This window comes from Dromaius novaehollandiae, chromosome 5, assembly GCF_036370855.1.
Source record: "Dromaius novaehollandiae isolate bDroNov1 chromosome 5, bDroNov1.hap1, whole genome shotgun sequence".
NCBI lineage: Eukaryota > Metazoa > Chordata > Aves > Casuariiformes > Dromaiidae > Dromaius > Dromaius novaehollandiae.
The window spans coordinates 19433550-19447191 of record NC_088102.1 but is presented as its reverse complement, the minus strand read 5'-3'; the positions used below and the strand labels follow the sequence as shown (position 1 = coordinate 19447191).

The 13642-nt window shown below is 34.0% G+C and overlaps 1 protein-coding gene across 1 annotated transcript in view; it reads right to left on the bottom strand.

The window, feature by feature from the left end:
- Positions 1-355: 355 nt before the first annotated feature.
- The window catches only part of PPP4R3A (protein phosphatase 4 regulatory subunit 3A), a 44466-nt gene continuing 31179 nt past the window's right edge, over positions 356-13642 (bottom strand). The window contains exons 6-15 of the mRNA XM_026112250.2: positions 13494-13610; positions 12982-13098; positions 11056-11187; positions 10848-10950; positions 10013-10171; positions 8521-8690; positions 7125-7267; positions 4237-4427; positions 3547-3773; positions 356-1204 (exon numbers count right to left, since the gene is read on the bottom strand). Of these exons, the coding sequence (XP_025968035.1) occupies positions 1091-1204; positions 3547-3773; positions 4237-4427; positions 7125-7267; positions 8521-8690; positions 10013-10171; positions 10848-10950; positions 11056-11187; positions 12982-13098; positions 13494-13610 (1473 nt within the window). The 3' untranslated portion in view covers positions 356-1090. The remainder of the gene's footprint in view (positions 1205-3546; positions 3774-4236; positions 4428-7124; positions 7268-8520; positions 8691-10012; positions 10172-10847; positions 10951-11055; positions 11188-12981; positions 13099-13493; positions 13611-13642) is intronic.

Below are 13642 nucleotides of genomic sequence, written 5' to 3'. Positions count from 1 at the left end.
GTCAATATACTGGTATTCCTAAATCATCCATCTTGCATTTTGATGAGTTAGTCTACCATCATTGTTCTCAGTTATGAAATTTCAAAGTCTCTTTGGAATACTAATTTCGTATTTGCAAGTTTCATTTTTTTTGATTCCATCCTATTTCCCTGAATTGTTTCTCAAGACAGTTGCTGTAAAATTTAATATAAAATATTTAGTCACAAAATAGTATTGCTTTTTATGCACATTGTGGCAAGATTATTTTTTTTCCAATAAAAACTATACCATCTTCCATAAAATCCTAAACATATTAGGAACTGTGATGCAAAACAAAATTACACAGGGTGAAACAGGTACCAGCACAACAGTGAGATTATATTACATCAAAAAATTTTAATGGTCCCAAATATATACTCAACAACTAAGCATACACTCAGGGGGGGCAAAAAAAATTATGACACAAAAGTGACCACATCTAGAATTCCACTCAATCTTTAATCAAGAAGGGACAGACAAATCCCCCACCTCCAAAAAAAAAAAAAAAATCTGCAGTTTAAAGGGCAAAGGGAACAGATTAAAAAAAAAGAGGAAACTTTATATTCAGCCCTCCCCCATAGAGGTTTTTAAAACCTGTTGTAGCTTGACTAAAATGTTCAGAATGTATGATTTCAAAGGCAGGTCTCTTTTATACAAAGAAACTGCTGGCATTCTTAACTAGTGAAGAATTATGGCAAAAAACGCCTTTTCTTCAGAAGTCTCATACATGGTCCAAGAAAGCATATTCCGATTGTAGCAACTGACCAGCCAATCCAGAGTTCCACTAACAAAACTCCTGCCCTGTTGGCTTTTTCTTTTTCCATTTCCTTCCCTGAGAAAAGGGCAACATGTGGTCCAAGCTGGAGAGCTCAAAGGCATAAGTCTTTCCCCTAAATGAAGTATTTCCGCTTCTTCTGCTCCTTTGAATTGGCACTTGATTGGCAGAAATCCATGTGTATATGTTGATCTGTGTCACACACAGTAATTCACAAAAGATTGCTGCTTTGTTGTGGTTTTGTTTTTTGGACAAAATATTCTTCCCCCAACTAGTAATGTTCTTCAGCAGTTGCCATTATGATGATTCAAGCTTTGCTTTCTTTGACAAAGGTAAAGTTTCCTCCTTATCTTCATCTTCATCATCGTCTTCATCGTCATCAGGATAATCTACAAGCCCCACAAGGCCTCCCTACAAAGAAAGACAGACACAATTACTATAATTAAGAAAATGTATTGCACATTGCTTTTTCCAAGGTATTGGAAAATGTCATTTACACAGCGTATTGCCATAAGGATATTGCTATATGAAGTTTGGAGAAAAATGAAAATGAAAAAATCCTTCAGTATGAGTAAAAATGACATTGCCTGAAAAGTATTTAAATGAATAAATCCAAAATGGAGCTTTATCTACCCAACAAACCTATTAGAGACAATATTTCCAGTTGAAATTAAAAGAAAACCAAAAAACTACCTAGTTTTGCTAAGTATCACTGCAGCTCTATCCCTACAAAGATACAAATTTCCTTCACCCAGCACAGATGGCTGCAGCAGAGAGGGATCTGGCAGCACTTCAGAAACAGATATGGAACATTCTTCCAATTGAATTTTCAATTAGGATACTTTTATAACAAACTTAGTTTAAATGTTCAGTAATTTAAGTAATTCATGACTGAGTTTTAAGGGTTATAAAACTTAAGTGATTTGGCAAATCAAAAATAAAAGAATCTCTAGTAACATTAAAACTCCCCTGTGTTGCCAACAACAAAATTTAAGATTAGGCAGCTCTAGATCCACGAGGAAGTGGTGTGATTTTCAAAACTTTCTCCAACTACAGTACGTTGCAATTTTTGAAACTTAACCAGCATTGGACTACAATGGCAGTTGCTGATACTTTACTCAAGGATTGTATCACTTATGTAGGTATCTAATGAGAGACATTAAAATAGAAAATTTCAGCCAACTGTATACCAAGATGCAATTCTAAACAATTACATACATTGTGTATAGTCACTCACAGCATAACACTGGGTATATTACATATAATAATAATGTGATCAGATAATTACTGAAAAACCTAATTTCAGCACTGTTTTTAGTTTGTGAATGCTGCACATTTTATAAATGCTTGGTATGTTAATACTGAAAGAAGGCAGCTTATGCCTGAATCCATTAATTATTTTTCAGTGCACTGCACATTAAGTGTTACTCAAATATTTTTCTTGTAAAACCAAACACTTGAAAATTTGAAGCTAATACTGTACGCAACATGCTCCGTATGCGAAGATTCCACTTCAGATTCAGGGAATTATATTGTCCGAGAGAGAAAAGTCTCCAGTCTGAATACAGAATGGACTTAAATAAAGCCTGAGCCAACTGTATTGCTTTTAGCGCTTAACTACTGTATTTTTTTCATAGATGAAATAAATCTGCTTCCCCTTCCTCCACACAAGGATTTAGAGGAAGTATCACTTAATTCTCCTGTCAACCAAGGTCTCCTCATTCAGGTGCTCTCAACAGATGCTAATGCCAACAACAAACCCTTAAACCATGTATGACTATCAGAGAAAGAGACCTAAAATTACATTTGCCTTGGTTAGAAGTTAGGTGAACGAGCAGTAAGGTGGCATTAAAAAATATAGATGAAGCAGTTATTCCAAGGTTCCAAAAGAATACCTGAGAACTGAGATACAAACCTGACATTTCAGAAATAAAAACTCACTACAAAAGTAGATTCTCATTATCCTAACTGTGCTGTACTGACACTGCAGTACCTGCTCCCACTGCTGTGGAGACACTGCTCTGTTGAGAGTAAACCCTGATATGGTTCAGATATAGTTGTAGCCAAAAATCTGGTTAAATACATTCTAGGATGCTGCTGAATTTTAAAATGCTGGGTTTGGATATTCAGTGCAACTGACTCTTTCAAATGTGCTTTTTTATTCTACATCAATGTGTTCCAACAAAAAAAATGTGTTATTTCGAAAGGCTTAAAAAAAAAAAACTGAGATATTTTAAGTTGCTTATGTTATTGCTTACAGCAACCATAATACAACTCCACAATACAACTAATTTCTTGCACATGCATCAGTTATGTAATTCTGAACAATGTTAAAAACAGTAACAGCAAAAACTGTTGTTGGGTGTGGGGACCTGGTGAAGTCTGGTAAAATTCAGCAACGTTTCTACAGTATTTCTACCTGCCAAACATCCCTATGCAACTTAACAGAACTAAACTGCTGTCTGTATTTCTTAGCAAGAATCTCTGCAAATGGTGGCTAGTACCTATTAGTTGAATATTTCATGCTTTTTAAACAATTATTTAAGAGTTTAGGCATAAGAAGAGCCTGTATTTTTTGACTATTTATATAAATGTCAGATCTCCTTAAAGATGCTAAAGACCAGACAAAGTACACACAAATCTAACAAACAGTGAATTACACCTTAACGCATCAGAATTCATACAAATTTGAAGTGCTAAAGCAAAATGCCAAACTGTAACAATAAAGCCACCCTATGTCTGTTCAAAATTACCTTCGTTGTAATAGCTGCCATCTGAGATGTGCTTTTAGAAACAGATCCCGGAGACCCAGGAGACCCTGGGGATCCAGGAGACCCTGGGGATCCAGGCAAATTACTTGCAGATGACTGGCTGGTAAGGTTGGATTTTGTACCACTGGAAAAGGAAAGCTTGAAACTTGGGCTCTGACGACCTGAAAGATTAGTTTTCAGAAGAACTTCCTTTTCTTCACTCTCTTTTACTGGGGGGGGGAGGAAAGCAAAAACCAAAGCAACATTAGTGAGCAAAATATTTCATTACAAATCATTCTGCTGTGTGGGAAAATGCTTAAGACTTTACTTACAGCTCAATAAAGCAAGCAGTCATAGAATTTTTTTCATACTACCATACCACTCTATCAATGGTATGATGTGAACATTTATATGTAAAATGATGAATTATAAACCCGAATAAAACGCAAGAAAATCGGACTGCCAGCTAAGATTGTCATTTAAATACTTTAAGAAATAAACAACATTATTTTGTCCCACTGTGTTTTACAGAATACAAAACTTGTTTTGAACAGACTGTCCACCACCACAGTGTCACAGTTTCAGTATCTAAGAATTGAAATATCGATACAAGCAAATCCTTAACTCAGTAGGACTAAAAAGTACAAGTAGCATCTTCTGCATAAGCCATATGGCATTCTTCTCATCACTTACGTTTTTTCCTCTCCATGAATTTACTGATAGGGTCCATAATATCTTCATCATTTTTAGTTTTGTCAGAAGGGGGCACCACTGCCTCTCCATCTTCCATATCATCTTCATCAGTATTAAACCACATTTCCTCCTCATCCTCCAGGGTTCTAGCATCCCTTCGGTATCGGTGGTTTCTCAAAATGGAGCGCATACTGAAAACAGCAGAATTAAAAACTTGTGATCCAACAATTCCCTCATATTAGTAACAATAACATTCCTACTTGACATTTACACTGAGCCGTTTCAGATACTTTTATTGTTTTACAATATTTGTATCAGCATCTTTAATACAGCAAATCATTATGAAATGTGCATCTTTACATTTTTGATGCAAATGACATTAACAACTTTTTTCTTTTTAAAGCACTTTTTTAAAGTATCTTTGCAGAAGCACATTCATATCTATATCTGTCCAAAATTTCTGTACATTACTAACAGCAGTATCAAATGTCACTTTCACAGATGTCAATTCAGGCGTGGTACAATAGTTTGCCTAGGTAAATAAAAAGTTGTAAAAAAAGTTTAGAAACTATAATTTATTTTATTTTCTAATTATACATCATAAGCTGTCAGTATTTGGGGTCCAATGTGTTTAAAAAACAAGAAAATTAACTTATACAGGACTCTGGTTTAAAATTGATATGTTAAAAATACAGCTATCTCTTCCTCCCACCACCACCAGTTACAATTTTTGCTCAATTTTGGGGCAATTTTTTGGAACATTTTCATTTGGATCACGACCAAAAAAAAAAAATCAAACTTTTTTGGAATAGTATTTTCCGTTTTCTGGACAGCAAGTGCTACTTCTTAATCCCCATAAGATCGATTTATTATTATTTTTGGTCTATCTCAGCTCTAGCTTTCTTTCTCCTCAGAGAAGCAGCATTATGGTCTGGGAAGAGAGGGACAATGATGTGTAATCCAGAGAAGCAGGAGAGCAGAAGTGAAAGGGGAGTTGAAAAAAATCTTTTAGTTGCTAAATATTTATTCAAACAATTTTGAATCAAGACATGAAAACCCTTGATAAATTTTTTGTAACATTTGTTCAAAATTTACTGGAAATAGTGTAAATCTCAAATTAAATGTTTTTCATAAAACCCCTGTTATTGGAATAAAGATACTAATATGCCAATCTGAGTTCATTCTATTTAAGGAAAGGGTTTTGCACTACTGACTGCAGAAAAAAGCCAGAAGGTAAAAATTAAGAAACTGCAAGGTAAAAAATAATGCTATACATATTTTTAAAAATAAATCTAATTCTGAATAATTTGGTTGCCAGTACCATCATCTGGATCTATATAGCCCACATCATTTAAAATTGGGATTTAAACTGAAGTTCTGCTAACAGTGCAAAACTACTACTTTAGCAGCATTCCTCTGAATACTCTTTTGGCCCATGCCGCCAAAATTGTTGGCCTCTTTCCTGACTGAAGTACTCTTCATTAAAAAGTGTGAACAGATTCTTGTTATTTTTGCATTTTTCTTATTTCTGTTTCTTCACTTAGGACCCAGACTGTAACATAGCTTGCACAGCCACTTTGTAACATGTAGGAGGAAGAAAAAAAGCTAGGCCAGATATAAACCTCTTGAAGCTATATTTGTTTTCATACACTCAGTTGGTAAAACTATACACAATTACTTAGCTCAGCTTATACCAAGAAAAGACCCTACCATTTTACTTATACTAGACTGAAATTACTCAAGAAAGTAGCTGGATATTCTAACACATGCACTAATACTGGAATAATAGGGCTTGAATTTCACAGTTGTTTCAGTGATAAGCCTAGCTGACACAAGCCAAAATCATGACATCTAACCTGTAACACATTAGTATTCAAAACTGCAGATCTGGCACATACTCGTAAAAGTGCTTCAATCCTTTAAACCAAATTTATGATTATACCCTCATTTTAATTCTGCAGATCTCATTTTTAAATATTGCTTAAGAAAATTTGTGGCATGAAATACAATAACCTAGAAGTTTGAAATTTCATCGTGTCCTAGCATGGCTAATCAGAATTAATTCTTTTAACGTGTTTGCAAAGCAATTCAAAATAACAGAAAAGATTAGATCATGTTAACAATTATGAAGAGTAATACATTTACTCACACAAGTAGTCCATTTTGTTTGAATGGAGTTATGCACAAAGTAGAATCATTTGCCAAAAATAAATGGAGTTATACAGTCCTAAACTTTTTACTTTTATACACCCTACCCTTTTAGCTTTGGGTAACTGTGTACTATGGAAAGGAACTTTGCTCTGGCACAACAGAAGGAATGATTTAAGTGTGATAGCACATTATGTTGTACTCTGTCAGCAAGGGTAACAGTGACAAAAAGTATTGCTGAAAATTGCTTTGAGAATTCTATTTCTCAGTGACTTTAAGTAGAGGTTATCTAAATATCTGCATATCTACTCCTATAACTAAAATGAAAAGAAACTTGGCATATGAATTTTCGTAAGAAAAATCCACGCAATAATTCATGAAAGAACAATCTTTCAAATCAAATGGTGGGAATCTGATATTCAGCAAATAAGCGTCAGATACTGATAGGCTTCCATCCTCATTACAATAGTGCACATAAGTTCAGGATACTGTAACTCGGCATTATTACTGGAGAAGCGGGGAGAGAAGGAACAACATTCTTCAATGAATTCCAGCTGAAAGCTGATCAAGAGTTTGAAGCAACAAATCACACTACTGATCAAACAAATTCAACAATGCTTGAGACATAAGCAGGAGTCAGCATTATTTACACTTCCCGCTATCACACAAAAATCCACCAATACTCCCAAAATAGAATTTGAGCACTGAAATACTAATGAGAGCATACAAGTGCATTTTACCTGTCAAGTTTTGGATTATCTTGTCTTTCCCTTTGCTGCTCAAATCGTAGTTTCAGTCCTTTGAATGTCTGCACATAATCTACATCTTCCAGTGCTTTCCAGTAATTTTCAATTACATGAGCGGTTAATGATTTTATATCTTCCTATAGGAAGAAACAACCATAAAGTGATTTATTTTAGTTCAAATGTATTTATTTGTTAATACAACATATGAAGTTATATTACACTGTAACTGGTATGACGGATTATTTTAAAAATGTTCCATAGGTAATTATCTCAAGCAAAAATTACTATTATACATACAAGTGTAGTTAAAAATCCAGAGCTTCAAATACATGATTAGAGAAAGAGGCGTAACAGTAGTAATTTCTAGTAATTTTCTAGTCATATATCCTTCAACATATATATAAATAAAATAAAAAATGCCAATAGAAAATGATAGGAAAACCAATTCTAGAAGGTATTTCCCACTGTAGATCATAAATATTTTTATCTTGATAGATTTGTTACTGTATGTTGTAATATGTAAATTAAAAAACATGTTTAGGAGATTAAAACAAAGTGTACAGTCAGCTCTCTATCCCGCAGATTACTGAAAGACGACGGCACAAAAGTCATGGCCACCTATACAGATTGACTTTCTTTTTTTTAGTTTCAAAACCTTTTCTCACCAGCTCTTCCAGTATGATCAGTTTATCTCAGTCTTGATTATCTTGGGAGCCCCAGCTTAAAGAGGAAGGAGGTCCTCAGCATGGAAGATTTCAATAGCCGACAAAGCCTTATTTTTCCTCATCCACCTACTCCTCCACAACCTGCCTACACCCTAGCTTGGCCCTCTCTGTATCACATTTACAGTCTGTGCAGCATCTTCTCAGGACCTGGATGAAGATGACAGTGAGGAAACAGCCCTGTACAGACAACCAGACCAGTCTGCTTATTTTAAGATTCCCCGTGGAGGGAATTTTGTAGTACTTCATTAATATAACCAGAAAAGATGGATCTCTCTCCTGTATGTTTCTGTATTCCGTAGAATTGAAGTCACTACAGGGCAAAACTAAATTTGAAGATTTTGTAGCAGTAGTTTCAAACGACATTCCTTTTTTAACAGGATCATCCAATCTGCATAAGGAAACTTGATTAGCACTGCTTTTCAAATCTGGGTACTGTGAGTACAGATGCAACACTGAGTATCAGCTGAATTAAATTTTCATATCATGGTATAGTTTGAACATAAGAAAGTAGTAACAGCGGTACAAAACAAGTTCATTTAAATACAGATATCATAAGATCACATCTTTATGATAGCTTAATTTAGGGCACAAACTAAAATAAAAGTCTGTCTGAACTACAAGTTTAAACAGTATGGTAATTATCTTTAGCATATAACAGCACTTACCACTCTGATAAATTCAAACATCTCTATTATGGCAGAGTTCATCAGATTATAACGGGAACCATTATTTAGAAATGCTTTGACCACAGGTTCAAACAAAAAACTTTTCATTATGTAACGGTTGTAGAATTCATCCTTTAGTCCAATAATCTTTCTCTTGAAACGAAGGGCACCTGAAACAGAAACGGTTTTAAAAGCTATGCTTTTTAAATGTAAAAGAAAAAAACTCAGAAATGACTGGGTATTATTTACGGAAATTTGCAATCTCAGTTTTTATAGAAAACTACCTAATTAGGAATAGGTAATATGTTCAGACATTCTCTGCTTCAAAAAGATCTAGACTATACTGCTGAAGTTTAATTATCCATTTTATCTTGAAGAAATCCCTCCACCAAAATTCTAAAAGTAAGACAACCTCTGATCACTGAAGAAGTGACATACTAATGTTTAACTATATTACTACTAACACAGAGGTGTTACTAATTTTTTTATTTTTTAAATTATCTATGATAAAGGAATTTTTTTCTCAGTGGGAAACCTGGGAGATTTGCTTACTCAAGTGTGTTTGATTACACTTAATTAAGTCCTGGTTGATTAGGATGTAAACTATCTCATTTTAAAATTGGTAAATGGCATTTTCTTCATACACACGGTAAAGCAAAGACTTCATTTACATCCTTTATAAAGCTCTTTCTGAAACTCCAGAGCACATCTATGTTTGTGAATGCCCATGCACACACAGAAGGCATGGTATCATCTCTAAAGGTAAGTGCGTTTTGGTTAGCAACTAGTGGATACATGAAATGTGATTATTGAAGGGCTCCAAACCCAAAATCTCAAGTGATTCAGTAACAAATAAAAAAAAAGGTATCTCTTATTGTATGATACTTCTCAGACAACTTTAAGCTTTGTTTTATTCTATGTGCAGAAACGGATCTTGGGGAAACCTCTACTTAGAGAAACTGGTTTGCAAGGGCTTTAAATTTTTAAGAATAAAACAATGTTAAATTTTACTTGAAATTTGCAACTGACATTTACCTGCAGAATTAAGTCACACTGCTTTGCTAATACTGTCCTGATAATGGTAAAGAAATTATCAGAGTTTGAAGAGTAGTACACTGAACATCTCTGCTATGTTTAATGTAGTTCAGTAACTGCATCTCTAATTAAATACTTCTGATAATTTCTACTTAAAAACTTATGAGAGTTCTCTTAAGATATTCAATATTGAGATATCATCTTTTCAATTCATCTCTATACTACAAAAAAAAATCTTCTGCATTTTAGAAAAGCCATCTGTAAATCCAAAATTATTTGCTAATTCTAGCCGACATCTATAAAATGATACAAAAACCACAAGATACGGTATAATGGTAGAACTTCTGTAATTAATCAAAATTTGTCATGACTTGTGAAGTTTTCTTCCAGCAGAATGAAGATACATAAAAATTCATTTTCACAAAATACTGGTTTAGCCTTTAGCTTTCAAACTTACACAATGCCAGGAAAGCATGCTTTGAAGCCATGAGAACGAGTACCCTTCGCAGGATATCTTTGTTAATAATGTAGTTCTTTATATGATAAGTATGATGCTCTACACAGAAAGTTAGCAATTCCAGTATTAATGCCAAGAGCTGGGCTGTCTGAAAATCATCTGTAATAAAAACAAACCCAAAACAATTAAACATATTTTTGAATATGATCTTCAGAAACTAACTTCAAATATGCAAGTGCAGTCTGGTAAACACTTTCAAGCTCTTGTGCATTCCCACAGCTAGTTTAGGAAATATGCTGGAAGGTTAATGTTTAAAATAGAAATCGAACAAGCCTGTTCGGGACTGGGTATTTTCTGTTCAAACAGATATGACAAGGAACACTCTTAAAATGCAGAAACAGTTTTACCTGAAAAATGTTTTGTCTTTGTTAAATCAGTGTCTAAACACTCAGAGAGTAAAGTGCTTACACTAACACCAGCTGTCAGGCTTGCTTGACCAAATCTTATTCTGATGCCTGCCTGTCTGTACATATCATAAAATACGGCCCGATACACAGTATCCTGACTGTGTTTGCACCAGTAATGTTACCCATTATGCCTTTTAACAAAAGTACTGTACAAGAAACAAAAAGGCTCAGGCTCCTTTAATAATTCTAGGATATAATTATATCAATATATAAAAAAAAGTCACTCTAGCCCTCCTTATAAGTAGAGAGGAAAGAAAAATTAAAAATAGGTTAGATTTAACCTTTTTTAAAACCCTTTGATGGTTATTCCATTTTAAACATTGACATTCAACAGTCTCTGATGTGTCCAACATCCAGAGCAGTATTACCTTTGCTAGGCTTGTCCTCTGTAGTATTGGCCAATAATGGGGCTGTGAGAACATGCATACAATGTTTGTAGAAGAAACCCAAGAACTCTGTCTTTTCTGTTTTCTAAAGAATTAAAAAGAAGCTTAATATTAATATTATATAATGTAACATACATCACCAAGCAGTCCAGAAATCCAATTGTAATTTCAATTGAAGGTATTTACTTACATTGGCAGTGGCAAGCATATTTTCTGGATCAACTAAAGTACGAAGCAAACCCATGAGTAGCACTGCCCCTCCAAGTTCTGGATCTGTGTCACAAATCATGTGTTCTATAATGAGGTTAATGAGTAGTATATCCTAGCAAGAAAAAGAAAAGCAGCAAAAATCAATTCCAATGCCACCCCCTTGTGCAAAATCTGAAAATCTCTTCTAAAAGGGATGCTGCCTGGTCAAAAATGGTGCTATACCAAAATTAAAAAACAAAAAACAAACCGACAGAAACAAAATAATTTTGCTTGCCAATGGCAAACTCTGCAGCCAGTGGTTCAACAGTAAGGAAACAAGCAGTCACCAAGAATCTTTCAAAGCAACTAAACATGGTTCTTAAATTAAGAATCTTTAGACCTTAAGTCTGAACTGAAAATCAAAAATATACACAGTACAGAGGAAGATGCTTAACAGTCTCATAATTGACCTAGTTTGTGGAAGTCTTTTCATAGTACAGAAGTTTTAATCTGCATCCTCCTTTAGAACACCGTATTTCTGCAAACATACAAGAGCAAATTTTACAGGCCTGAATAATGCCACTGGATTTAATGAGGTTATCCTTACCTAAGAATTACTCCAACATGTATTTTTAAAAAAACAAGAATAACATGTAAAAATAGAAAATAGTATTTGCATTTAGGAATCTCTACACTGAACTTGCTCAGTTACACTGTCCCCCATAAAAGAGAACAGTCATCTGACGCAGGTGGCGGGGACCAAAAGCCATATTCCCCATACCAGCTGCATGTGCAGCAGGCAATGTCCCAGCTCCCCCTTTCTTCCACTTCCAGTAAAGAAGTAGCAGCATCAGTAGCTTCCTGGTCTCTGCCATATTTTCAGCAGATACAAGAGAAAACAGTAACTCACTCTCCTCTACAGAAAAAGCATCTCAACTCTTTTGTTTTCCTACTGACTACTACCTAGACATACCTCTCTTACTATTAGTGGTATATGTACTTTTTGGTAATCCTTACCTTACTGTTAGTGTTTTTTATTAATCAGTTATAGAAGATTTCTCGGAAATGTAAAACTTTTGTCAATGAGTCAGAGAGACCCAATTATTCAGACACTTCAGACACGTTTGCTATCACTTTCTACATACGTGATTAGCAAGCAAACTGAACACAGTAGACTCAGTAAATTAAAAACATATGTCCATGCTAAGATCAAGATTAAAATTTATATTTTGTATATCATGTTTTAAGGAGGCCATCATTGAAAAACCTTATGTTTTGGTTTCTTACAACTAAAAAGAAGATGTGGACTTTTAAAATGGATCTAAACATTTGCTATTTTTAAAGTTGTTAAATATATACTTTTTTTTACTAAGATATTAATATATTAAATCAAACAAAACAAAGCTATTCTGAAAACTACCTAAAATGTCCATGGACTTATGAACTAGAATGCTTTTTAATGTCAGTGCATTTTTAAAAAATGCAAGTTGTAGAAATAAAGGTGAAAGACACAAAAACCAAATAAAATTATATATTTTTTGAAAAAACACAGTATGGTTCACTATTAAATCAAAATTCCTCTTTTTATCCTCTTGTAATTTTATTCCAGCCTGAATTATAATTCTGCTTCCAGAAAACTGTGGCTGTGTACATGCTTATATTCATATTTTCACTCTTGTAAGATTAAGGTCAGTCTTATTTCAGCTATCACACGACAAAACTGCTTTGCCAGTATTATTTATTGTAGTAGTAGATAGTAAAATACTCTCAAATAATACATTTTAAAAATCTAAAAAGACCCTTCCAATATAAAACTTCAAATACAGCACAGGAAAATAAGATTTATTCACTATTAATAAAATTGTAAATATGAAATAGTAACCGAAAAATCAACAATACATACATTATCTGGAAACCTTCTACTTACATCATCATTCTGCTGCGCTTCCTGCATGACAAACTCTCGTACCATGGATGGGTTGTATTCAACCAAATATGAGAATATGTCAGTGGCTGCACTTCGTACTTGTGCATCATCCATACCCTAGAAAAGTCAGGTAAAATCATTTATGTTTCCTTAAAACGGAAGTCTTAAAAAGGAATGAAAAACAGAACTCACATACCTTTGAATTCCTATTTACAAGTCATACCTAAATATTACTCAAACTGAATTCTAAAACTGAATTGACTAACTTGTTTCTTGTATATTTGGCAGCTGTTCGTTAAAATAAATTTTATAGTTCCCCTGTCCTTTGGTCTGTTTTCCTATTTTCTTACTCAATTACCAAAGAGTACATAAAGATGGGAAATCTTAAGACAAGACAAGACAAATGAAGTAAATACTTCTGAAAACCACGTGACTGAAGTTTGGCTTGCTTACTTTTAAAACAATTCTCTAGAGAAAAGTAAAATTGTTGCCACAAAAGTGAGCTGACTTACCAATATGACTTCTAGTGCTGGCAGGATGCCCATATTTGACAAAGTTTTGAAAAAAGCATCTCTGTTTTGAGGTTGCAATGTTTGAGAGAATGCACAAAACTCTTTAAGAAAATTTACCTGAAATACAAGAATAACATATTAGTTAATAA